This window comes from Struthio camelus, chromosome 7 (genome assembly GCF_040807025.1).
Source record: "Struthio camelus isolate bStrCam1 chromosome 7, bStrCam1.hap1, whole genome shotgun sequence".
Lineage (NCBI taxonomy): Eukaryota > Metazoa > Chordata > Aves > Struthioniformes > Struthionidae > Struthio > Struthio camelus.
The window spans coordinates 15,124,020-15,148,896 of NC_090948.1; the positions used below are offsets into that span (position 1 = coordinate 15,124,020).

Genomic DNA, 24,877 nt, shown 5'->3' on the forward strand with positions numbered 1-24,877 from the left:
TGCGTGCGCTCCTACCGCCCCTGCCAGGCTCCGGGCTGGGGACCGGCTTCGCCGGAGCCAGCCCTGCGACGGGGGAAGAGCCAGGAGGCAGCGAGGGACACAAATGAGCTCATTTGCCTCGACCGGCTCCTGGCAGCCGCTGAGTCGCTTGGCAGCCGGCGCTGGGAGAGGGGCAGGCAGCTCCCGGGCAGCCAAAATCAGCTCCCGGAGTGGCCAGTCAGCATCCCTCGGGAAAGGGGGGCGCCGGGCGCTGCCGCGGGCTGGCACACGGGACAGCTCTGCAAAGGTACAACGGGGAGGAAAAAAGTGACCACGCGGCGGCTGTCTCCATCCGCTTGCCTAGAAAAGCCACCGAGCGCCGAACTCTCACCCTAAAAAAGAGAAGTATCCGGCTGGAGACCGACCCGTGCAAACCACGCGCTCCCGGGCAGCTCAGGGAGGCGAAGGAGCTGCTTTGCTTGCGCGCCGGTGGGAGCAGGAAGGTTTGCAGGCAGCCGCCGCAGCCCTGCTTCCTTCTCCTCCCGCCCCGGCCGCGGGCCGAGCTGCTCCGCCGACCGCTGCGGGGCTGCAGAAAGGGCCGCCAAGCCTGGCAGTTCCCCAGGAAAAGCAGCCTTCGCCGAAAACGCACGATGGACCGTTTCCGGATGATCTTCCAGTACTTCCAGTCCAACTCGGAGTCCGTAACGAAGGGGATCTGCGGGCTGCTAGCCCTGGCCAGCGTGAAGATTTACACTTGCTTGGACTTCAGCTGCCCCTGCCTGCCGCGGTACAACGAGGCGTACGGCCTGGGGGTCCTGCTCGTCCCCCCCGTCGCCCTCCTCCTCTGCGGCCTCCTCCTCGCCCGGCAGTCTGCGGCGGTGCTGGAGGAGTGGAGGAGGCCGCGGGGGCGCAGGGGGAAGGATCCGGCCGTTATCAGGTGGGCATCGCGGGGGCAGCGGCGTCTCACCGTCGTGTCTCGGCTCTCCCTGCTATTTCATTTTCGTCTAAACTCCTGAGACCCGGCCCCTGCCAGCAGCTGGTCCCCATCCCCGGCAATGCCGGGCAGGAGTGCCTCCCGCTGGAGGCTGGATTGGTGCTGGGGCGCTGGGAAACCACATCGCTGTCTGCCCTTTAGCACATACGCAGGCGGGTTTCGTGCAGGGACTTAAAAGCACAAAAAGAGGCAGCGAGGGGCATTTTTTGTCCCAGTCGCTCCTTATCAGCGGTGCCATGACTCCCCTGCCTCCAGCAGAGTCACTGCCCATTTACACTGGCTAAAGAGGGAGGAGACCCGGAGTCACTGCATTACATGCAAACTCCTACCCCATGCCCAGGACGGAAGCTGTTGGAAGTCAGCTCAGACACACAGAGCAGCGCTTGCCCGCCTGGCCCGGGTGCGGGGCTCAGCAGGGTCTGGAAGTCTTCAGGGGTTTCCGGCAGCCGGAGGCTGTCTCCGGCAAATCGGTTCCCGTAGAGGCATCTGGCCTTCCCTGCTTCCCAGGAGGATGCTCACAGCATGCCGCGCTGCCCAGCAGGAACGACAGCGGCACAGTGTGGCTTCGATGCAGCCCTATAAAGACACACGGTGCTTTCATATCCCACGAAAGACATGGATCATGCGTGGGGGAGCTTTTCATTTTGAGGGCCTGAGAGAGCAGTCTTTCACAGACCAGCACAGTCCAGCCAACATTTTTTTTTCCCAGATATAAGCAGGATTAAGCAGAGCTCAGTGCAATTTCAGAACAGACCCTTTAGCAGCAACATGCCCACTGCATAGTTGTTTTATTTGCTGTTCACCCAGACCTAGAGAGCGCTTACTGAGCTAAGGGCATGTTTAACCAGACAGTGCAACACTAGATAGAGATGGTAGCTAGCATGTTTCTGAGCTGGCTAGTGAGATATCACCACAAGCCGGCTTCGATGTACCGTAAAGCTCACCTCTTTTCTGCATGCTTCTATAAGGGGAGAGGCTGGCACAGTGTGAGGCAAGAAAGGCCTCAAAGAGCAAGTGATACTCCAGGAAGAAGCTGAATTGCAAGAGGAAAGAAGGAATGAAGAAGAAAAGGGAGAGCTGACAAGGACTTGTGCTTGGAAGAGATAAGTATACAGTTAAGGCAAGCGCGTAGGCTTTTTTCCAGCCGAAATGACAGGACCATGCACTGCGCCAAATTTAGATAATATGCTACCATGTGCTGGAGCAGGTTTGCAGTGGAAGGCAGCACCGGCAGAGAGACCCGGAGCAGAAAAGACATTAGCTGGAGCAAAGCTGGGGAAAGTCCTGTGAATCAATTAGCTCAGGAAGGGGCTGTTCAGCACCAAGGCAATCTGTGTCCATCCAGCCCCACAGCACATACCCACTCACCGGTCTCTCTCCTGCCCCAGGTACATGTGTTCCTCCGTCCTGCAGCAAGCCATGATTGCCCCTGTCGTCTGGATCATAGTCGCCCTCCTGGACGGGAAATGCTTCATCTGTGCTTTCAGCGGCTCCGTGGATCCCGAGAAGTTTGCGGGCTTTGCCAATGCCACCCCGGCACAGGTGCAGCAGCTGCTCGCCAAGGTGCCCTGCAAAGACGACGAGCTCATGAGGAACAACACGTCCCGAAAGGCAGTGTCCAGGTACTTGCGGTGCTGGTCCCAGGTGAGTCCCCGCCACGGCTCCGCGGTGCCACCGAAGATGCTCAGGGGAGTCTTAGCTGCTCCTATCATCCTTGAGTCAGCAAGAGCTTTGCCATGGCCAGACAGGGAGCAAGACTGCTCTTTGCTTCTTCATGCCCCCAAGTGGTGCCCCCTCAGTGATGATCTCCAGGGGAGTCACTCAAGTAGGGAAAGGGAAGGAAATAAAACATAGTTTAATTAACAGAACTTTGTTTCTAGACAAAAGCGGTAACTTCTAAACCCACACAATAAAAACTAGGTTGCAAGGAATATCTGGGTCTCCTAAGGCCCCTCCTATTCAGGATGAGAAGACTTTTCTACCTGCAAATGTCCCAGCTCTCCTGTAAGGTAGGACCTGCTGCTTTAAGGACAGCGAAAGCTGAGAGACCAGAAGCAGCTTGCTCAGGAGTGACATGGGAAAGGGACATGGCTGGGAGCAAAACGCTGGCCCTCCATCCCCTACTCCCAGTCAAAGACCATGCCAGGTCAGGGATAGGGCTGGTGGGAGGGCACTGAAAATAGGCGCAATTTCCTACTAAAGGGGGTTGCGTATAGTCTAGACAGCTTTCACCTCACCGCTGAAGCCCATGCAGATGGACGTTCGCAGTGTAACTGCTTATTTCTTATCACCCAGGCACTTGGCTGGAGCATTTTGTTGATCCTGATCGTAGCAGCTTTCCTTGCTCACTGGCTGAGACCTTGCTTCAGCCCAGCTGCCCTCCTGCAGACACGCTACTGGAGCAACTACATTGACATCGAGCAGAAGATTTTTGAGGAAACCTGCTGTGAGCACAGCCGGCACTTTGCTCACCAGTGCATCCTCCACTTCTTTGAAAGCATGCGGAAAGAGATCAAACTGCACAGCTTCAACTTGCACAGGGAGGAGGAGGAGGCTGAAGGAGAGGAAGATCTTCTCCGAGGCATCACAGACCAGGATCAGGTGAACGAGCTTTTGCAAACGTGGTACTACAGGAAACCACCCTTGGATGTGAGCCGGGTGACCCAGCGGCATCCTCTGGGGAGAGAGCGATTGCCAGCACCTTGGGCCGACAGCCCCAGCAGCCAGCACAGCCCCCCCCAGCACACTGACGTGTAGAGCAGGCGCTGTCCCCAAGGGGGAAATGGGGCTCTGCCGTGTCTCTCCAGAAAGCAACGACCAGGGGATAGATGACAGCATCTTCTTTCAAACCTTCCCCAAAAGGCAAGGATCACAGGAGGTGCTGAGCACCGGCAGCCCGGGGCAAGAGCAGGGCTCTTGCAGCAGCGGCGCTGGGTTCAAGCACTGACAGGGTAGTTCCTGTCCCATAAAGCTGTCCTCTCCTGGGGCAGCGAGGGCTGGCGGGAGGGATGAGCTGCTCCAGCCTTGCCAGTGAAATCTCCAAGCTGAACTAGTGAGGTCCTTACGATCCAAGGGACTCAGTTGCCATTAATGACATTTCTTGTCCAAGGGCTCTATATAGCTTCTTTGTCGTAATAAAGAGCTGGCAGCTCTTAGAGTTGTGATAAAACCCGTCTGGCTCCAGGAGGAATTTAACCAACACAGCAACATCTGGCTGTGTGTGCAAACAGACTGAAACGGCAGCTTAAAGGAGGTGCGAGTAGCTCCTGCCCGTTTCAGTGAAATATGATTAGGATAGTTAGCATTGCCGACACTGCAATGATTTAATTGGCAACTCCTTTAATACTGCGCCAACATGTTTACTCAAAAACGCAAACCCACCTCCTATGTCTTCCCATCTGCTGAGAGCTCTGGCTGTCCCCAGCCCAGCTGCCAAACTATTCAGCCTCCCTCTAAGAACCTATCAATACATCTATGCATTTTCAAAACAAAATACGTCAACACACTGGAATTTATGGAGGGGCATAAAATTAATTGAAGGTACTCTCAAATCAACACCAGGTGTCCCTGGATTGGGTTGGGTTTGCAGAACGACAGGGAGGTGGAGGCTTTTTTTAACACACCCGAAGCCACAGGACAGCTCAGGTTCAGCTGGCTGCTTTAAGTGTGTGCATTTGCCCATGGAAAGGAGAGCAGACATACGGACTCTACCAGAAAAGTCTGAATCCGGATTTTAAACACTGCCCTGCAAGGTTTTAGTTCAAAGCTCTCTATCTAGAGGATCGTCCTTGCATCACTTAGTCGGGCATTTCCATCCTTGGTTTCAATACTGTTTAAATATAACCTTATCTCTGAGCTTGTAACGTTAGTTACTTCTTATTTGCCTTTTTCCAGCCCCTGTTGTAGATATTTAGTCTCAGCCACCCTGCCAGTTTGGCTAATGTTTCTGTCCAGCATTGCTACTTGGATATATTAAACTTTTTTACCCCAAGTAACCCAGTGCAGAGTGATGTATCCCTTCAGGCTGAGACTCACCCGAATGCTTGGCTCGTCTGGGAATGAGGGGCACAAGAAGGGTGGCCGAGTGGCAAAGAAGAAAAGTCTCCTTGGCTATGCAAAGTCAGATGCAGGCAAGCAGGGCCTCCGGGAGGAAACAGGAAGATGGGAAAAGGGCAAAGAAACCTGCTCCCACCTTGTGACTAAATCCAAAACAAAGGAGTGAATTGGTAACAGACATTAATCCCCTGAATTAACTCATAGGGCTGCTAGGAGGGCTTCAAGTCCTCCCTCAGGATGCTTGTGCATGAGGATGGGGAAGGAGGAGACGCCTGGCAAAACACAGGGAGGGCCAACAACTCTGCCACCAACCCCTGAGCGAACGCATTGCCATGGCATCGCTCCTTGTGCCTCCCCATGCAGGGAGGCTGGCAGCAGTGCGAGGCCAGCAGTGGAGAGGGAGCCAGGGCTCAGCAGGGAGGACGCTTGTTGCACGTGTCCAAGCTTTTGCTCTGTGGAGAGAAAGGTTAGAAATTGGTATTGGAAATAAGTAGATGAAAGAAATTGCTGACTCCTCGCGTGACCCACGCCCAGGGCTCTAACCATAGCGTGCTTTGTGGGCAGCGCTCTCCTTTCTGCACCCATCCCACTTTGCAGGTTGGTCCTGCAGTGCTTGCTGTGCACCTGAGCGGGACCTTGCACAGGGGCCAAGGCCGAGGTCCCTCAGGGCTCAGTGCCCCAAGGAGGCACCGAACGCAACGGCTGCTCTCCATCCTGTCACGCACAGGCTCACCTGGCTCTGCTCCATTCCTCATCGCTCCACCCCATCATGAGCTTGTCTTATTTTTATAGCAAAACCATGTGACTGCAGTGCCCTGGCTGAATCCCTGAGCTCCCCTGGATGTGCCCAGAGAGAGCACAGAGCTCTTTTCACAAAATCTGTCATCACTGCCTTCCACCACTGTCTGCTCCAGGCCTGATCCTGAGACCCACCCTCTCCCCCCCCCCCAAAAAAATGCACTTTTCTACATTTACTCCCTCACATCAACTTGTCACAGGCCCATTTTTTCCTGGGCCACCTAGGAGATGCACCGAGTTGTGTACGGAGGTCTGTGCCTGACGGCTCATGCTCCTGGCACCAGTTCTGGCCTGCGCTGTTGGGAAAAATACAGCAGTCTTCACACTCTCTTTATCCCAAGGGAACATTTTCTGTGCTCTCTTTTGAAATAGGCTTTGCACTTTGAATTTTAACTCACAGCAGGATCCAAAGTTTCCTGGCCTGCTTTTCTGAAAAAAAAATGAGGTAGATGACTTTGCATGGTCTCTCTGTCCTTGCTCCTAATCATGTTGAACTCACTGGCTGGTTCCAATCAAATTTAAGTGAAGGTAAAAAATTCCAAGGTAATTATGTTCCAGCACATTCTGTGCAAGTGGCTTAAGAAGAGGAGCAGAAATCTGCACCTATGCTGGGAACAATAGGTGCTGGTTGGCAGCAGCCTGCTGGCTAGCGAACACTTGCCCTCCTTGTGCCTCCTCAAAGCACACACAGGATGAACGTGCTGTAGGGAGCAGGGGACTGTCCTGCTTTGCTTTTATCAGACACGACACTGCAAATCTCAGACTGAGACTCTGCTCGGACTCACCACTCTGCAGTAGTCAAATCAGTTATTTTCCTAACCCAGCTCAGAGCAGAGGTCCACAACCCCCTTTTGCATACTGCTTTTCATGTTCTCAGGTTTTAAGTCATTCCAGAGTGGCCACAAAATACAAAATGCAAAAAGAGGGAGAGGAAGAGCTTGGTCATTTGTATCAGAAGGGAGAAAAATTGAGGCTTTAAGGGTGCTGCCACAGACCTTTCTGCAGGCCTGCAAAGGCTCTCACGCTGATGGGACAGTCACACCACTGAGCCTTAGGATTGTCAGGTAACTCTGGCTGGAAGGGACCTTGGGAGGTTGCCTCACCCAACCTCCTGGATTCCCATGCCACAATCCCCTTTGATGCCAGGCCTTCCTCCCCCCCCACCTGGCCATGCATCTGCAGCGCGGCACTGTGGCATGCTGCGGCCAGCAGCTCCAGGGAAGTTATTATCCTCCTCCATGCAGTGCTGGGGAGGCTGTGCTTGGAGCAGTGTCCAGTCCTGGGCCTCTCACGTCAAGAAGGATCCTGGGCAGCCTGCTTCAGGTGATCCTGCTTTGAGCAGGGGGGTTGAGCTAGAGGTCTCCAGAGGTGCCTTCCCACCAGCTCCATTCTCACTTCTACTGGAGTCTGTGCTCTCCTGTAGAAGTGAGAAGGGGGGGGGGGGTGTTCATAAGCTTTATCTTTTCTTCATCTCACAGGGATGTTCTGATGCTTAATTTATGGATGTGTCTGAAGTGCTCAGGGATCCTCGCCCACCAAGAGCAAGTGAACCAGCAGGGCTGACTGCAAAGGCAACTTTCCCAGTCTTCAACTTCCCTGGTTATATTGGAATCATGACTGTTTTCCTGTCCATCCTCTATGCATTCTCTCTATATCCTGCACTGACTAGGACAGGCAAAACCCTTCCTGACTCCCTGGCTTGAAGTCTGTCTGGAGTCCAAGTGCAGGACCTCACGCTGAGATGGACTCGAGCACGTGCCATGTGTCCCAGGGTCTGCTTCCAAAGCGTGAGCAGATGGGATGCTGGGAGGAAGCACTGACTCTTGCCTTCCCTTGCAAGCCACTTGGAGCTGGCTTTCTGTGGGCAGGATCGCCAAGACAAGGCCCTAGCTAACAAAGCAGCAAGGGAAGAAAGACCTAGACACTGGCTTTGATGGGCTCTGTTTTGAATCCCATTGACTTATTGCTGACTTCAAGGCGAGCTGCCAGTGCTGTACACCGTACAGGCTCAGGCCCCAAATTCATGTTTAATGAAAGGCAGAGTTTCCCTGGAGATCAAAAAACTTCTCTGTTTTTCAGAGGTTGATTCATTCAGGCTTTGATGTGAAGTGCCCTTCAAAAAGTCACTTGCCAGGTGAACAGGGAAGCCAGTTTGAGCTCTTAGCTGGCAAAGCAATAAGCCTCATCTATATTCATGCAGCCAAATCTCTTCCTGTTTGATGAGATCATGCAATTAACCTCTTCACAACAGGCACGCTAAGTCTGCCCAGGTAATACCAATGTGCTTTGGACTCAGTGTTCACCGAAAACCCCCACAGAGGTGGCATCTCAGGGAGGACACTGCATTATCAACGGAGCCTCAGGGTCAGCGGGAGATTGACTAGTGGTCAAAAGGCCTGGCTTGGCTTCCTACCTCTGCTACTGACCTGCCACAAAACCTTGAGGAAAGCCTGTATCTCCTCCCTGCCACCCACGTGCCCAGAGCTTGCACGAGCAAGGTGCCTCATACCTTCACCGGGTGCCCAGATGGCTCTCGATGCCACGTCAGCAACTCAGGAGTGCCGGCGCTGGAGCAACTGAGCACCTCACCAGGATTCACACCAAGAGTCTACACTGACACAGTCTATTTTGCTGCCACTTGTAGTCCAAATATTCCCCCCTTTTGGGTGGCTTGAGGGAGCAACCTAGTGCTTCGAAGCTGCTTTGTGACCTGGGAATATAGATGCAGAAGAACAACAGCAACGACAAATCCACTTCTTTTTGATTTGAGCTAAGTTTGGCCCAACCACAACTATCACATATCATTAATGTTTTTATCTTATTTCTAGGCAGCTTGAGAAGGATCTGTCTATTTGGCTCTGAGCTAACAGATGCATACAGGATCCCTTCATTCACTCTGTGCCAGAAGGCCCCCAGGTCTGAAAAGCTGGCAGTGACGAGACAAATTGAGCCGTGCCTGTGTGAAAGCGGAGAGGGATGGAAGTGATGGGAAAGCTTTTCACCCCGGTGCTGACACCAAAGGGACGTGGGACACATCCACTGGTGACTGGAGCTGGCTCTGCCCATGCTGCTGCTGGTACACGAGGAGCAGGGAGAGCAGTGCCAACGTTCAGGTCCACTAGGTCTATATCACTTGGCATTGCTATTGAATTAATAAGCCCTGTTAAAACAGCACAGCTGGATCGCCAGTAAAACCATGGCATAGGGACCTACCAACCCTAGAGCCCAGCTAGCTCAGGATCCCCCGCGCTCTGTTTGCATGGGAAATGTGCCCTCGGGCACTCGAACCACACGCCAGAGCGTACGGCCAAATCCCAGCCTCAGACCTTCCTGTTCAATCAGTGTAACGCTGCTGGCTCAGGCAGTCCTTGCTCACCCTTCCCCACAGGAATCGAGTGATTTTTAAAAGAGTGGTGCTCCGCTGCACCCTCAGAGCTGGTGCATATCAGCTGGCCTGGCGGGCAGGTAGGGTTTAAATAGTTGGTGCCTGCAAGTGGCCTGGTAGCGCCACGAAACATGGGCCCTCGGGGCATAGCAGCTGCCTGTCAGGCCACGGAGGTCACTGGCAGCATTTATTCCTCCTCTCATATTCCAGATCCGCAAACATCCCAAATTTATGGGGGGACCAGGATTACACCCACAAGAGGCAGCTGCAAGAAAATCATTCAACCTCTGTCACTCTGGAGCATCTCACTCAGAGCAAATTGCACTCAGACACTTCAGAAATGCTTATTGGAAGTGGGTGAAAGGAACAAATCTCAGGAGGAAAGAAAATGAATCTCAAAGCCATGCGGGGTGAGAAAGCGGAGGTGCTCAGGGAGCAAACACTTTTGGGAGGACCGGCCTGCGGACTGGGGCACACTGGGGCTGGAGCCCAGAGTGCTCAACATCCTCTGCACCTCTGTCCCTGCCCTCCTCTGTCCTTTCTCCGCCTGTTTTTCTCCAGCCCTAAAACCAGGAACAGCACCATGTGTGCCTGTGGATGCTGCAAGACTGTGTGAGCCAGGGTTTGAAAGGCATTTTAGCAAGCCCTGAGGGCACAGGGCTGTGAAAACCAAGGCGCTACAAGTGCGTTGCACTGCAAGTCTGGCTGAAATGTGCATCTAGGAGGGATGGAGGGGAGAAGGTAAGAGACCTCGGCTGCACCCATACAATACCCCCAAGCACCGGGAACAGCTTTTCTCCTTCCTCTGCGATTCCTTCTCCCTTCCCTTCCCTGTGCAGAATAAAACAGAGAAAAAGCCGTTTCCCCACAAGACTGAAGCAGCAGATTGGGGGCTGCGAGGCCCCCAGGGCGCTCGGACCAGCTGGTCCAGCAGCAGACGGGAGGCTCTGGCCCTGCTCTGCCCTCGCGCCGGCACCGCGCCACGGGCAGCCCTGGCTGCCCGGGGAGGAGCCCCCAGCGCCCGCATCCGCTGCCCCGCCGCATTTGCAAACAGGATCACGGTGGCAGAGCAGCCGGCTCGCCTGCCCTGCCGACGCACCCGCTGCTCCACGGGAAGCACCGCTGCAGGGACACCTGCGCCCGCCGGCCGAGGGGGCCGATGACCGGGAAGCTGCAGAAATGGGGATGTGGATAAGACCAATGACGGGTTTAGGGGTCTGGAAACAAGCTGGGCCCCGCGGATGCAGAAAAGGAGAAGGGAGAAGTGAATCCTGAACTTTTGCAAGCAGCAAAATGAGCAGAAAAGAATGGCTGAGTCCCCTGCTCTAAATACTGGGGCGTGAGACTGCGCAAGCGAAGCAGTCAGCTGCAGAGACGCTTGCTGACATCCATCTTTGCAGAGAGGGCCTGAACAAATGAAGTAAACCGAGGTCTCGGCGTGGGTCCCAGCAAGGAGGGAGGTGTAAGGGGCCAAGGTGAAGATGGACAAATTCCGGATGATCTTCCAGTTCCTCCAGTCCAACCAGGAGTCGTTCATGAACGGCATCTGTGGGATCATGGCCCTCGCCAGCGCCCAGATGTATTCAGCCTTTGACTTCAACTGCCCCTGCCTGCCACGGTACAACCTGGCCTACGGGCTGGGCGTCCTCCTGGTGCCCCCCCTCATCCTGTTCCTGCTGGGCTTCGTGATGAACAACAACGTGTCCATGCTGGCGGAGGAGTGGACGCGACCGCGGGGCCGGAGGGGGAAGGACCCGGCCGTCCTGCGCTACATGTTCTGCTCCATGGCGCAGCGGGCCCTCATCGCCCCGGTGGTCTGGGTCTCGGTGACGCTGCTGGACGGCAAGTGCGTCCTGTGCGCCTTCTGCACCGCGCTGCCCGTGGAGGCGCTGGGCAACGGCAGCCGCCCCGGCCTCTCCGACGGGGAGCTCCGGCGGATACTGGCCCGGATCCCCTGCCGGGAGCTCTACGACGGGCAGGAGCTCATCGCCAGCGAAGTGGCGGTCAGGTACCTGCGCTGCGTCTCACAGGTAAGAGGCGAGCAGCCCCGCGGCCGCTGTGCGAGGCCGGGTGCCCTCAGCCGGAGCCCTTCCCTCCAGGGGAAATCCTGGTGGCAGTAAAGCTGCAGGAAGCAAGACGGGCAGTTCTGCAGGGGCGCAAGGTGCTCAAACAAAGCATTGTGCCTCCAGCATGGTGCTGAGATTACAGCCATGATTCGTCCCCGTAATTTGGTCCCCCGTCTCGGCCTCCGACGCTGTGCCCAGGTAGTTATATGGCAGTTATACAAGGAGTTATATGGCCCCTTGACTGAAGCAGCCCGCGGACCAGGGATTCACGTGGGTGTTATTACGCAGCTGGCAGTTTGCCATCCACTATCATAACTCATTGGTCACTGGTGGTTGCTCTGGCTGCTTATTGCAACACGCGCAAGTGATGTGCTGGTAACTGTCTATACCGCTTGCGTTTGCCCCTTGCGTGGAAGCAGCCAGCACTTGTTTTTTAACCCCAACAGCTAGCCACAAATGAAGAAGTGTCACGAACTGCTTGGCCTGTACTTAATCCTTCTCATGCTTTCTGCTTTTGGCCACCATTGGTGACAGGATGCTCTGACCCAGTACGGTCACTCATATATATTACTATTTAAATACACAGCCAAGATATTATGTATCCTAACACAGAGAGGGGATATTCAGCAACTCAACCCCACCCCTCCCTGCACTCCTTGGGGCAGATAAGAATGATCATCCCTGCTTTAAGAAAAGAAACTGAGGCACGATGACTTCCCCAAGGATATGCAGCCGATTTTCCCGTTCAGACAGGAGCAGACCCGGGCACCGCACTGCGGGAAGGGCTCCCAGGGAGTCGCAGTGCCTCCACGCAGCCTCCCCCCGGGTGCACTATGAGGGCTGTGTTTGCACCGCAGCCTCCTCCAGCGAGCTCTGCCTGCACGGCCCCGGCGACCCACAGCGGCGGGACCTTGGGCTGGGTGCTTGATGTGGGCTGGTATTATTTATTTAGTCACTGCCTGCTCATGCAAAATACAGCCGAAAAGCAGAGAGCTGCTGTGGTCGTGCGTGCATCTGACACAACTACCGCGCACGTGCTCATGCACCGCCACCGTACATTTGCCTCTGCAAGGTGAACGTAGCCAAACGTCCCAAGGGGAGTCACGCACCCCGGCAGGCTCTTCCCCGCGTGACGCTCAGGTCCCCCCTCGCCCCTGCAGGCGCTGGGCTGGTGCTTCGTGCTGCTGGTGACGCTGCTGGCTTTCCTGGTCAGATCGCTGCGGCCCTGCTTCACCCAGGCGGCCTTCCTGAAGAGCAAGTACTGGTCCCACTACGCCGACATCGAGCGCCGGCTGTTCGACGAGACCTGCCGGGAGCACGCCCGCAGCTTCGCCCGCGCCTGCATCCAGCAGTTCTTCGCGAGCGTGAGCGAGGAGCTGGCGGCCGGGCGCTGCTCGCCGCCCGCCGCGAAAGCCCCCGCCGGCGCCGCGGAGGCGGCCGAGAAGCTCTTGGGCATCACCGACCGGGGCGCCGTGAACACCGCGTTGCAGAGCTGGCACAAGCGCAAGCCGCCACTGCGCCTGCGCCCGGACGCCGAGCCGAGCGCCAACGGCCAGGCCGGGGCAGGGGCTGGGGCCGGGCCACCCCGGAGGGAGGTGGCCACTTACTACAGCCACGTGTGACGGCCGCCCGAAGGGTGCCAGCCGGGCTCGTCCCGCAGCGAAGCCCATCTGCGCCCGGCCCACGCTGCCAGATGTGCAACATTTCCTCTCGCTTTTCACGTGCTCGTGGCGGCCCGCGGCAGAGCTGGAGCGCGCTCGCGGGTTCAGGCACTATTAAAAACTCCCTGGTGGGGAAACAAGTTGGGGGGGGACACTTTTCTCCCATCCCCTGGCCCTGCACCCACGGCAGGACGGCTTATTCTTGTGCCTCGGCCTGGTTTCCTCCCCGGCATGTGGCTGATCTTGCAAAAACCTCCGGGGTGTTTGTTCAAGGAGCCAAACAAGTAATTTTGGTTTACCGTTCAAGCTCTGTGCTCAGACGCACGGGTTCGTAAAAGCTGTTTATAAAAGCGGTCGGGGTTTCTTTATCCGATCGGCTGGAAGGAGCGGTGGGGCCGCGCGAGCCGGGGGCTTTGCTTGCGCGAGGCAGCCAGGCTCGGTGCCGGCGCCGGCTGCGGGGACGCAGCCCCGTCCCTCGACCGTACCGGCTGCCTGCTCACGTCCGTAATATCTACCCGGGATCCAGGTCCTCGAGGTGACTATGGAAAGCCCAGCCCGGAAGAGCGTTCCCCAATCCCCGCGGCTGCGTTAGAAAGGAAGGAAAACCCCTCTGGATGTACAAGTTTTGCCCTTGCCGCGTCCCTTCTTCTGAACACTCAGCCTCTTGACGTTTTTGCTACCACGGCCTTTTTTTAACCAGCCTCTTAGGGCTCACGAGTAACCGAGGTGACTGTCGCTCACGTAAACCTTAATTATCGGTGTCTAACTCCACGGAGGCTGCGGGAGGGAAGAACAAAGGGCAAAAGCGACAATGAAACCCTGCGAGCTGCTCGGGGAGGCCAGGAGCAAGCGCGTAGTCAAGGGCAGGATGAATCGGGCTGACTCCCAGGAGAAAGGAGCGTGACACAGATTTTGCATTAACCTTCACATCCCAAACTTTAATTAAGGCACCTGCCCAGAAATTAATAGGCACAACACTTGATTTACAAAGCAAAAGAGATTAAACGATAAAGGCGGTTTCCACTCCTATTATTTTCGGCTCGGCGGTGCTAGTGGTTCACCGAGAAGAGCGTACTCCCAGCCCCGCCGCGGTGACTATTAACACGCAGGGCTGGCAGGCTCCCGAGCAGATCCATTAAGATACCAAAGAGCCAGCGCGCCTATGCAAAGAGGCGCTTTGGCACTTTTAATTTAGATTTTTTTTTTATTTTCCCCAGGATCACAGCTTTGCCCCGACGCAGCCATCTCAGCAGAAGCGAGGAGGCCGGGCGGACCTCCCCGCCTCGGCGAGCGGCGCTCCTCGCAGCTCCCGGCCCGCTCCTCCGACGCGGCGCCGGCCCGTCGTTCCCCGCCCCGGCCCCGGCAGGCGGCGGAGGCGGCGATGCTCCCTCGCTCCCGGCTCCGGGACCCCCAGCGCCCTGCTGTGCCCCGTCCCCGTCCCTCCGCGGCCCCCGCCACGGCGGCGGGAGGCCGAGGCCCTGGCGCCGCAGCACGGCTCTTTCACGGCCAGCCCCTGCGGCCCGCGGGGAAGGGGCGGGTTCGGATGCGACCCCCGGACCCGGGGGCCGGAGGCAGGACCCCGTCGTCCCAAGAGTTGCAAACATTTACGCTTAGCTTAATTTTGCCCCGGGGCAGAAGGCAATAGGGGTGTTGCCGAAGGTTTGGCTCCCGTGAAGACGTCCTCCGGGCAGGGCCGGACACGGCGAGGCGGGAGCCAGGGAAGGAGGACGGGCCTGCCGCCCCGGCAGCCGGCCCAGCAGGAGCTGCCAGCCGGCCGCGGCTGCGGGACGGGGGCGAGACGCGGAGAGGGAGGGAGGGAGGGAGGGAGGGAGGCCTCCTGCGCTGCCTCGCGGGCATCCGTCTGCGGAGGAAGCGGAAAGCGGAAAAGCCGAGTCGGGCAGGAATGTGCTGCTCTCGCCTCCGCGCTGGCTGCATCCTGCCCCCCGCGCCCGGCTCCCCCTCGCCCCGGCCCCTCGGAGGGAGGCTCCTAGCTCTGGCACGAAACTCATCCTGACCGACTCCAAAACCCACCCGGAGGTGACCTGACCCCGGGGACGCGGCAGCTCCCGCCACCTCACGCGGGCCCGAGGGCTCCCCCCGCGCCGCCTCCTCCCGGCCGCCTCGGCCCGCCTTTGCACAGCTGCATCGCCGATGCGAGGAGGGACGATGCGGTTTTTCCACTGACTCACTCTTTTTTCACTATTCTTTTTTTAAGGCGCAACCGCCGACTCGTGCCTGCTCTCGCCACCCCCCGCCCAGGCCCGGCCCGGCCCGAGGGCCATCTCCTCCCTCCGCCGACAGGCTGACAGCCGAGGACGCGCTGCAAACTCAAAGAGGAAGCTGCCAAACGCTGCCGCTGTCTTCGCCACAGCGTTCGCTTCGCCCGTCAGCGGGGTCCCGGGCGGGCGCCCAGGTCCGCGCCACGTGTTCGCTGCAGGGAAACCCACCGCCCCGGAGCCCCACTGCAGACCGCACCGGACGCTGGGGAGGCGCCAGGAGTGGTTTAAAGCAATCTTTGGAGTAAGTGACTTCATTTTTTCTTGCTTTTAGGTTAGTTTCAGGCAAAGACTTTAACAGAGGCTGCTAAAAAGTAAATGGTTGCAACCATCCTTTTCCCCTCCGCTCCTACCCCCCCCCCAACAGGCCACATAACCCCTAAGTGGAGGAGGAGCGAAGCTCCCCCAATCCCCATACTCCTGTTTGCCAGCTCCTCCGGTTTTTGCCTCCTTTGCGGCCGGGCTCTGGCAGGAGGGTTGCAGGGCTGCGTTTTACCAGGCGTATTCGCCGCCGCCACCTCTAACAACAGGGTTTTGAACGGCGCGCACGGGAACCCGTCCGCGGGCTCAGCGCCTGCTGCGAGCGCCCTGCGCCACCCGCGGCGGCGGCCCGGGCTCTGCGCCTGACTCGCCGTCATGTGGCTTCGCTTTGAGGCTGGTCCGTCTCCTTGGCCGAGGGAGTTTTGCATACGGAAAACTGGGAAGATGCAGGAAGACATTACGGGCCTCGGCTGCTTGCGCTTGAACTCGGTGCTATCACTCACCGCTGACTTTAGCGCAGGAAGGACCACGGGTTCGAAGGCCCGTCCCGCAGAGCAGCAGAGTCCAACCGGCTTCAGCAGGGCAGATGAGCCAAAGCACAGCAGCGATTTAACACGGGAGGCCCAGGAAAATCAGGCCGCTTTCCCCAGGGCCTCTTACCCCATGCACGGCTCGAGCAAGCCTGCCGAGAGACCGCGAGGATTAGGGTCCCCTCGTCCCGTTGGCACGAACGCCGACAGCCCCGTGGGCTTTTCCTCGGCGTTGGCACGAGGAAACCCTCCGCCGCTGCGCGCCAGTGCGTGCCCGGGCAGCAGGTTTCGGCGCAGGCTGGCTGCGGGCCAGGACTGCCTGCGAGCTGCTGTGCTCAGCGGGGCGGCCGGGGCCTGGTGCCAGCCAAGTCGCTACGGGACAGCCCCGGAGGCGGTCGGGGACTCGGGAGAGCCGGGGGGACGCCAGCAGCTTGCTGACGGTCCGGCCCGGCCGCCCAGCCCACCTCCCTGTCGGCAAGAGGCAGCAGAGCAGAGGGAGGCACGTTGGTGTCATCTTAAACTGTGCAACAGATGTGCCACCAGCGCTGCTGGCCCTGCGCAAACCTCCAGAGGCAGATAGTCAGGTGCCTGGGCCCTTCCTGTATCCAGCAAACCGAGGGAAACCGCGGTTCCCTTGAGGCCAGTGGGTTTCGTCACATGAGTGAGGGTTCCCAGAGCCTGCAAGGAGTTTGGGACTTCCTGAGACGAAACCCTGGGCTGGTGCAGGGCACACGATGAAAAGGAAGAAATTAATTAAAAAGGAAGAAATTAATTAAATGCAGTTTGCAAGGGGATATCAAGGCCCCGGTACCACGGCACTGCAGGAGTGGGCATTGCTGTGACGTTCACTTGCAGGCACAGCCCGGACCAGCCCTGCCAGGCGAGGGGGGTCCCAGCATAACCAGCACTGTCTCGAGACAACGGGGCTGGAGGAAGCTGCACAGCCACACGGCAGTGCGTGGCTGGCACCGAGGCGTGTTGGTTGCAGGTTTCAAATACAGCCGGGGTGGAAGAGGCTGGGCCAAGCCTCTGGGCCAGGCTGTCAAGTAGAGTTATGTCAGTCAAATGTAGGAGAGAAAAAGATGGCCCTATCACACCCAGTCCTAGCAAAAACTCTGATGTAATTACTGGCCCAGCTCTGTCGGCACAATCATTTTTGGTGTTCGTATCTTGGGTCATCACGGGAAATGGCTTCACTTTTCCAGAAAATAAATTCTCTTGCTGGTATCAACAGCTCCCTGAGTACCCTCTTGCCTCCTGTTGCAGCATGTATCCTAAGGAGATGGGCACAGGCTGCCGACGGGGAAGTGAGGCTGCACTAGCGCAGGGCCCCTGGTAGGTGACCTGTGTTGACTAGCCTCAGGACAGGGGAAGACACACACACAGAGTCCAGCTCTGCCCCGTCCCATGGCCAGAGTGACCCCTTGACCAGCCCGACCTCAGCTTCTCATGACTCGATGCTCTGGAGACATGGCCAGCCAGCACTGGTCTCATGCTCAGCAAGCGCAGCTTGGCCTCACAAACCGTGTCCCACCAGCTGGGAAACATTCCTGCACCCAAACCTGCTGGGCAAACTCAAGCCACCCAGTGGGCCCACCTCTTGCTATTTCGTTCACATTCCTGTGCCTATTACTAAATATTAACTCATTAGGTCTAAAGAGGGAGGTAAATCCCACAGCACCTGCAAACTGGTCACGAGCAAGCAAGTGCTGTTTGTGTCAGGGCTGGAGTGTGAGTCAACGGCAGAGTTGGGGACACATCTCAAACCCCAGTGCTCTGGTCCAGTTCCTCGATAACGCTGCATCCTTCTTCGTTGCAGGCTTGGAAGATGGCAACGCTCATGGTAATTGCCTATGTGGTAGGCGACTAAAGACAAAGAGAAGGAAAGAAGAGCATGCCAACAACAGGGGCAGAAACAACTCCTTCAATTTTCCTGTTAGTAACCTTTGCTGCAGATACTCTTCTGCAGAGTTCAGTGGGAAACTGAGCTTTTCCTTGATGCTTGGGCTGAATCCCTCTTTGGTTCCTTTTCAAATAGCCCAGGCATTGGCAATCAGCACCTTACGTCCTCCAAAGGGGCACCTGGGACACAGGGTGGGAGGAGGCAGCAGACAAGAAGGTGTTGCGCTCCAAGAGCAGCTCCTTGGATGTTAGCAGACCCGAGGATATCTCATCCCCCAGCAGCGTTACTCTAGGTGCTACAAGGTAGGCCAGCACGGCCTCTGACCGCAGTACACACCTCCTCTTGCTCCCTGCCCCAAGGACGAGATGGCTGCCCTCATTGCTGAAAACTTCCGCTTCCTCTCCCTGTTCTTCAAGAGCAAAGACGTGATGATTTTCAATGGCCTGGTGGCCCTGGGTACAGTGGGCAGTGAGGAGCTTTTCTCGGTTGTGGCCTTCCACTGCCCCTGCTCCCCAGCCCACAATTACATCTATGGCCTGGCCGCCATCGGTGTCCCGGCCCTGGTGCTCTTCCTCATCGGCGTCATCTGGAACAACCACACCTGGAACGTGGTGGCCGAGTGCCACAAGCGAGGCACAAAGAACTTCTCTGTCGCGGCCACCTTCCTCCTCTTTGGTTCCATCATGGGCCGGGCCGCTGTGGCACCCGTCACCTGGTCAGTCATCTCGCTGCTCCGTGGGGAGGCCTACATCTGCGCCCTCAGCGAGTTCGTCAAGCCCACCTCCCTGGATAAGTTTCCGGCCGAGTACGGGGCCGAGGCCCTGGCCAGGTTCCCCTGTAAAGATATCCCAGCGAACTTGACCAAGTTTAGGGACGAAGTGACCAGGAGGCTGAGATACGAGTCCCAGGTAGGTACGCCAGGGTGAAGGCTGTAGGTGGCGCTGACCACTGGCAGAGGCTTGTTAGCAGCCGCTGAGGTCCCATTCGTGGCTCAAGGGGGTCGGTTTGCAGCTGTGGTGAAAGCACAGAGATGAGAGGACTGGCAGTCATGAGGTTCTCGCTGCCCAGGAGATGAGGCTGTGTTACAGCCTTTCACATCCCCCCAAGCAGGGCTGATGGACAGGGGAGGACGCCTGGGGTTTACCCCACAGCCTTGCTGTGTCCTTGGCAGCCCCAGTGTCTGATCACCCTCCTCTCTCCAAAGCAGCTAATAATTCCCATTGCTGGTGAAGGCACAAAACCAGTGTGCCAGCAGACCCCCGTGGGGCCCCCCAAGGTGGGAAGGGGTGGGGAAGAGGAAGGCTGCCTCGCCATGTCCTAATGCAGCCTCTCTCTCTCAGCTCTTCGGCTGGCTGCTCATCGGGATAGTTGCAGTCCTGGTTTTCCTTACCAAGTGCCTGAAGCACTGCTGCTCCCCACTGAGCTACCGGCAGGAGGCCTACTGGGACCAGTACCGCTCCAATGAGGACAAGCTCTTCCGACGCACGGCTGAGATCCACTCTAGGGTCCTGGCGGCCAAGAACGTGAAGCACTTCTTTGGCTTCGTGGCCCTGGACAAGGAGGAGAAGGAGCTGGTGCAGGAGTTCCCTGTGGAGGGTGTCCAGCCGAGCACCCAGTGGAACGCCATCACCGGAGTCTACATCTACCGGGAAAACAAGGGCTTCCCTCTCTACAGCCGGCTCCATAAATGGGCCAAAGGGGTGGAAGGCAATGGGCCAAGCCCTGAAGGCCACGAAATGCTCTTTCTGGCTTCCTAAGGCAGGCAGGTACTCGGACCAGTTCCCTAGACCACCTGATTGGCCTATCAGTATTGGTGTGTGGCTGACTGTTTCACTGGGAATATTCCTCTTAGCAGGATTATTTCTCTCTGCAGGTGAAAAGGGATCAACAGCCTCAGGGTGCAGACTGATAAGCAATTCACTAAGCTGGGGAACCCCTCCCTCGGAGACAACTGTCTTGCTGCTTCTCTCAGAGAGATGATTGGAGCAAAGAGCAGATGCGCACCTTATCTCCAGGCTGCTGGTGCGCCCTGCTGTCTCCTGCACCAGCAGAAACTTCGTGGAAGTAAAAGGTGGGCACGATTCGTTTCTAATTATGACTGCTGCAAGTCTAACTTGTCTCCTCCACCGAGGGGGTGGTACCAGCTCATCACACGCACGTGCTTGTTTTACTGACGCCAGTATCTTGTCGCACAGTTTTGCGGTGCCTGTTATGCACAGGTCCCAGAGCGCTTTACAGACTGCACAGTGCAGGGAGAGAAGGAGGCAGCGGATAAATTCCTGTGGCAACTGGGATGCAATTGCATCTGGGAAGGAAGGGGTCAGTAACACACCAGCACACCGAATATCTGAAAGACAAAGGCAGGAGGAACCACTGAAATTCCCAGTATTTAGAGAGAGACTCCGTAATTACCGAGTTGGAATTTGGGTGGGACACCAAACTCCCTTTGTCCTTACTGGAAGTGCCTTGGAATTTTAAATGAGCCCAGTCACAACCAAGAGCTTATAAACTGTTCATGAACAGCATCATCAGCCAAATAGCTCTCATCCAGGCTAGCTGCTGGACGCTCAGAGGGAACAGTACGTGGAGTGAATCACACCAGTTGTCTGTAGCTCACTGAATTTCTTCTCCAACCATTTACGAGATCAGGTTGCGTGTTGTAGCAAGATCGCAACCAGAACCAGTTATATACATGTAACTATACCATATGAGCATGGTTAGTTGGCTATACAAAGTAAGCATCTTTCAGAGAACGAGACCAGAAACTTGCTAGCCAAAAGACCACTTTACCCTCTCTGCCGCCGAGACTGCAACCCTGCAGTGACAAGAATCAGTGGGAACGGGATGCAGAGAGCAGCCCTCCACACCACTGAACTTTCTTAAACTCCTTCCATTGCCTTAAGTGATCCCTGCAGCAGACAGTCTGTTTTAGGGTCTCAGCTGTACTCTGAAAGTGAGGCCACATAGGTGTAAAATTACTGATCTCACTGTGCTGCTGTGCTGACTGAGGCTTCAAGCCTGTTCTTGTGGCACTGCAGTCTCCTGCTCCTAAGGGTCAGCCCTGTATTGCCAATACCATTTTAAGAGTTGGCAGAACAATGGAGTTTGGTTTTCCTATTTGTAGTGTTTCTTTATAGATAAAGCTTCCTTTAGTTTTATACTGTGCCTTTTACTGAAAAGCCTTAAATTGTTTAAAAAGCATGACTCAACTCCACTGAACTGAGACAGGCTTAAATTCAAAGAGATTTGAAATAAATTATTAAATGAGAATCCTTTTTCATTGCCTTTCAGGGTTTTTTTTCGGGGGGGGGGGGGGGGGGCTCAGAAGGCATATTTTAATGAACACAAGGACTAGGAATTTACCTTTTCTTTCTGTTAAACATTCAGATCCTCTCTTATTCAGATGACTTCTGGACCTGAAGTTTTAAAGCATCGCCACACATTACAAGTTAGTAAACACGGCTTTTTAGTCATTCTTGCAATGAGAAGTACAGATTTTATGATAAGTCAAGGTACATATTTGCAGCAAAGGAAGGGAAATATATTTATAAACCTGTTTACAAATATGTCTGCTTGAAAGAAAGATTTGGAGGGTACTCCCTCTCTGTAGAAAGGCGACTACACTGCTTAACGGGCAAGAAATCCTTGGACTCCTGTTGGGCTTCTTCACAGATTTGCCTTGCATTTGTGGGGAAGCCTGGCTCCCAGCAACACCAGGCACTCATCGTTCTCCAGCGAGGGCAGCCCAAGGGAGAAAGTACCAAAGCAGGAAAAGGAGTCAGAGCAAGGGCTACAGAGGTGTGGGAAAGGCTGGATGCAAAGAGGAAAACAAGGAAGTGTGGGGGGGGGGGAGAAAGGAAGGAGTTTAGATTTGATTAACTTCTGCAAAAATACTGAAAGCAGGATGTTAAGTCACATAGCTTTTAAGCTCACTGTAAGCAAGTAGTCTAGGCCTCTCACTGAAGCACCAAGAGGGAAGTTCAGCTGCCTGTCTTCCTGGCACGCTGTGAACTCGCACGCTCTCCGCTCAGCCTATGGAGGCTGAAAACAGCCCCAGCATAGAGCAGTCAGCAGCTTGCTCATTAGGGCACTTTAGGGCACTTTTCCCAACAGCAAGAAGGGTTTAAACCAGGCTCCTCCAGCAGAGAGAATTACACACAGGTCTTTTCATTTGCCCTGCTGGCTATCGTAGAGACTATAATAACCCCAGTTGCTGAAAAGAAATAACACCTCAAAGGGACGTTGGTTGCTATTGCAATACTTAAGTATTGCATTCTGCAATTTGTTTAAAAAAAAAAAAAAAGCCACCATCTCTCCAGCTATGTTTTAAAAGAAAGCAGCAGCTGCTACTGGATGTTGCAGGCAGCCTCCTCCCCTAGGAGAGCATTAGGCAAACTTTGAGAATATGTACAGTACCCAGCCCTCCCTTGGGGTAAGCAGTGAAATGACTTGTTTCTGGATCCCAGCGGATGTGGGAATGAATCAAATTCTGAATCATTCAGCCCTACTGACACTGGCTATCCACAGAGGCAGAGCAGCTGGGTCCATGGGAGCTCTGGTTTGGAGGTCCCTACAGTAAGACTTCAAATTTGATATTTTGAAGCGGGGCACCCACAACCTAGATTCCTCACTGGATAATCACATGTGTTTGTATACGCAACTTTCCCCCTCCCCTTCAGTTCCTCATCTGTAAAAGAGAGGATCACATCCACGCTGTACCACAGTGTTACAAGAATAAGGATCATAAAGCACTGACACCAGTGATAAAGCCTACATAAATGCCCAAGATGCTTAGCTATTCCCAAGTAGAAGGCTAGATTGGGATCAGTTATTTTTCAGCACAGGAAGAAAAATTTTCTTCTCTGACCTCATTGATCTCTCTCAACAGACAACCGCTACTGAAAATCACTATTTTTTCTCATCCATCACTAGCAGTTTGTTATCAGAGAGAGCTGAGATCATGGAATCCATCATAATTGGATGCTGTGGGCTTTAAAGGCATGTGCCCTTGTGGCTAAAAGGCCTCCAGGGCTGCATTAGGAAGAGCACTGCCAGCAGGTTGATCCTTCTCCTCTAATTCAGCACAGCTGAAGCCACACTTGGACTGCTGGACTCCCCAGTACAAGACAGACATGGACATACTGGGTCAGGTCCAGCAAAGGGCCACACAGACGATTAAAGGATTGGAGCATCTGACACAAAGAGAAGGACTGTTTAGCCTCAAAAAAAGAAGGCTCAGGGGGATACTATCAACGTGTATACACTCTCCCATTGGGTATTTAAAGACAACAGAGCCAGGCTCTTTTCTGTGGTGTCCAGCGAAAGGACAAGAAGCAATGGGCACAAACTGAAATACAGTAAGTTCTGTTTAAACATAAGAAAAAGCTTTAAGGGTGACTGAACACTGGAACAGGTAACCCAAAGAGGCTATGGCATCTCCATCCCTGGAGATATTCAAAACCCAACAGGACATGGTTCTGGGCAACCTGCTCTCATTGACCCCGCTTTGAGCCGGGGGATTGGACTAGATCTCCAGAGGTACCTTCCAGCCTCAACCATTCTCTGATTCGGTATTGTTCTGCCAACTGCTGGCAGCACAAAGGCACTCGAGACAAATCTTTTGAAGAGTTAATTTAGGCAAAAGGCAAGAATCTTCTCTGCCATTTGACACAGAGAAATTAATTTACAGGGTATCATCGTACTTAAAAATAGGAGGTCACAACTGCATCATTTCCATAGGAAAGCAGAACAGGTAGGGCTGATTGCTGGAACCGATTATAAAATAGTCTATATTTAAATAACTGGCTTCGAAGTCATCAACAGACTAGGCTAATTTTTAACAGCTAGACAAAGCTGCAAGCATTTATCGGATCTTTTCTTTAGACGATTTGTTGTTCCAGTTTGGTTTAGTCCTACAACGATACTCTCAGGAAACTCGCTGTCCATGGACACCCACAGTTGAACTCCACACCTCTCAGTTCCCACACCACATGGAGAACTGAGTCTCTCTGGTTCTACTTGCTCAGTATTTAGCTCTCAGCAAGGGAACTCTTGGCTTCCACGTACTCTAGTGCTGCTGTTTTAACAGCCAGAACAGTTTCTGCTGTACCATATCTCTTCTCATAATCCAGGTAGCGTTTAAAGAAGAACTTCATCCTCTTGGGTGCCAAGCTGAGGTGTATGACCCTCTCAAAGATGTCCCTGCAAGAAACCAAAGGCCATTCAGATCACTGTGTTGGTGACAGTGCTCAACACAAGCTCTACATCCTGCCTCTGAATAAAGAACAAACTCAGGAGAGACATTCAATCTGCTGCAAAGCGCTGGTGCTTGAAGCAAGAGATTCCTAAGAACTGGCCAATACCTTGAAGCAGACGGCTTCTATCTTGCAGATCTAGGGCTATCTAGGGCTTGCAGAGCTCAAAGGTTGCTGGTCAACTTAGGCTAAGACCCAGCCACTTTATTTGACTCTCTGTTCATGAAGGGCCAAAGCTAGATCCCCAGTGTGGGAAGCCGGAGTTCCTTTTGTCAACTCTCAGCAAAGAGACAGTGACCAATCTGTCCATTTTTATGTCAGGAGATATGCCAGAAAGCAATGCTTAATTTCGCTCCTAAGACAGGACAGGGCAACGTCGTCTCTCCATAGGGACAGCTCAGCCTTGGAGATCAGTTTGCTCAGAGACTACCTGTGCAGACTTAGTAAGAGCAGAGTTAAACAAACAGCATGACAAGCAGCTATGACAGCATTGCAGTTGTCAAGGCACCTGACCTTCAGAGCAGCTTGGCACAACCACATTACGGATTCTGACAAACCCAGGAGAGACCATCACCAAGCTAGCATCCCCACTAAGAGTGCAGGATTGACCTCACTGATGCCCTCAGTGCAGGTCACCTTGTTTTTGTCATGCAGGTCACCCTTTACAGATCAGCCCCACTCTGCCCTGCAGATCTCCTTGGAGTCTCCTCAGTG

General features: G+C 55.0%; 4 protein-coding genes across 7 annotated transcripts in view; 3 read left to right on the top strand and 1 right to left on the bottom strand.

The window, feature by feature from the left end:
- The first annotated feature begins 294 nt into the window (after positions 1-294).
- On the top strand, positions 295-4,962 carry CALHM3 (calcium homeostasis modulator 3). Its single transcript, XM_068951206.1, has 3 exons — positions 295-916; positions 2,362-2,617; positions 3,269-4,962. The coding sequence occupies exons 1-3, from the start codon at positions 630-632 to the stop codon at positions 3,728-3,730; spliced, it is 1,005 nt and encodes a 334-aa protein (XP_068807307.1). The 5' UTR covers positions 295-629; the 3' UTR covers positions 3,731-4,962.
- A 5,731-nt stretch (positions 4,963-10,693) lies between these two features.
- On the top strand, positions 10,694-12,900 carry CALHM1 (calcium homeostasis modulator 1). Its single transcript, XM_068951241.1, has 2 exons — positions 10,694-11,242; positions 12,439-12,900. Exons 1-2 carry the CDS (start codon positions 10,694-10,696, stop codon positions 12,898-12,900), a joined length of 1,011 nt encoding a protein of 336 aa, XP_068807342.1.
- Positions 12,901-14,655: 1,755 nt separating this feature from the next.
- CALHM2 (calcium homeostasis modulator family member 2) lies at positions 14,656-21,407 on the top strand. 3 transcript variants are annotated; one of them, XR_011142120.1, is made up of 6 exons: positions 14,656-14,976; positions 15,155-15,459; positions 17,826-18,817; positions 19,250-19,675; positions 19,783-19,980; positions 21,297-21,407. XR_011142120.1 is itself a non-coding variant. In XM_068949755.1 (5 exons), exons 3-4 carry the CDS (start codon positions 18,275-18,277, stop codon positions 19,664-19,666), a joined length of 960 nt encoding a protein of 319 aa, XP_068805856.1. In that variant the 5' UTR covers positions 14,656-14,976; positions 15,155-15,459; positions 17,826-18,274; the 3' UTR covers positions 19,667-19,675; positions 19,783-21,179. The 3 variants fall into 3 exon arrangements, 2 of the variants coding, with proteins under 2 accessions (XP_068805856.1, XP_068805857.1); XM_068949755.1 differs by lacking the exon at positions 21,297-21,407 and having other exon boundaries at positions 19,783-21,179; XM_068949756.1 differs by lacking the exon at positions 21,297-21,407 and having other exon boundaries at positions 19,250-19,671; positions 19,783-21,179.
- PDCD11 (programmed cell death 11) overlaps positions 21,352-24,877 on the bottom strand; it is a 30,909-nt gene continuing 27,383 nt past the window's right edge. For both annotated transcript variants that reach the window (XM_068949754.1, XM_068949753.1), the window contains exon 36: positions 21,352-24,110. In XM_068949754.1, coding sequence (XP_068805855.1) covers positions 23,939-24,110 — 172 coding nt within the window. In that variant the 3' untranslated portion in view covers positions 21,352-23,938. The remainder of the gene's footprint in view (positions 24,111-24,877) is intronic.

Bases quoted from the DNA above. Each gene is read 5' to 3' on its own strand.
- CALHM3 (XM_068951206.1), top strand. From the start codon at position 630: ATGGACCGTTTCCGGATGATCTTCCAGTACTTCCAGTCCAACTCGGAG. The intron at 917-2,361 runs GTGGGCATCGCG...CTCCTGCCCCAG, and splicing joins AAGGATCCGGCCGTTATCAG to GTACATGTGTTCCTCCGTCC. The intron at 2,618-3,268 runs GTGAGTCCCCGC...CTTATCACCCAG, and splicing joins ACTTGCGGTGCTGGTCCCAG to GCACTTGGCTGGAGCATTTT.
- CALHM1 (XM_068951241.1), top strand. From the start codon at position 10,694: ATGGACAAATTCCGGATGATCTTCCAGTTCCTCCAGTCCAACCAGGAG. The intron at 11,243-12,438 runs GTAAGAGGCGAG...TCGCCCCTGCAG, and splicing joins ACCTGCGCTGCGTCTCACAG to GCGCTGGGCTGGTGCTTCGT.
- CALHM2 (XM_068949755.1), top strand. From the start codon at position 18,275: ATGGCTGCCCTCATTGCTGAAAACTTCCGCTTCCTCTCCCTGTTCTTC. The intron at 18,818-19,249 runs GTAGGTACGCCA...TCTCTCTCTCAG, and splicing joins GGCTGAGATACGAGTCCCAG to CTCTTCGGCTGGCTGCTCAT.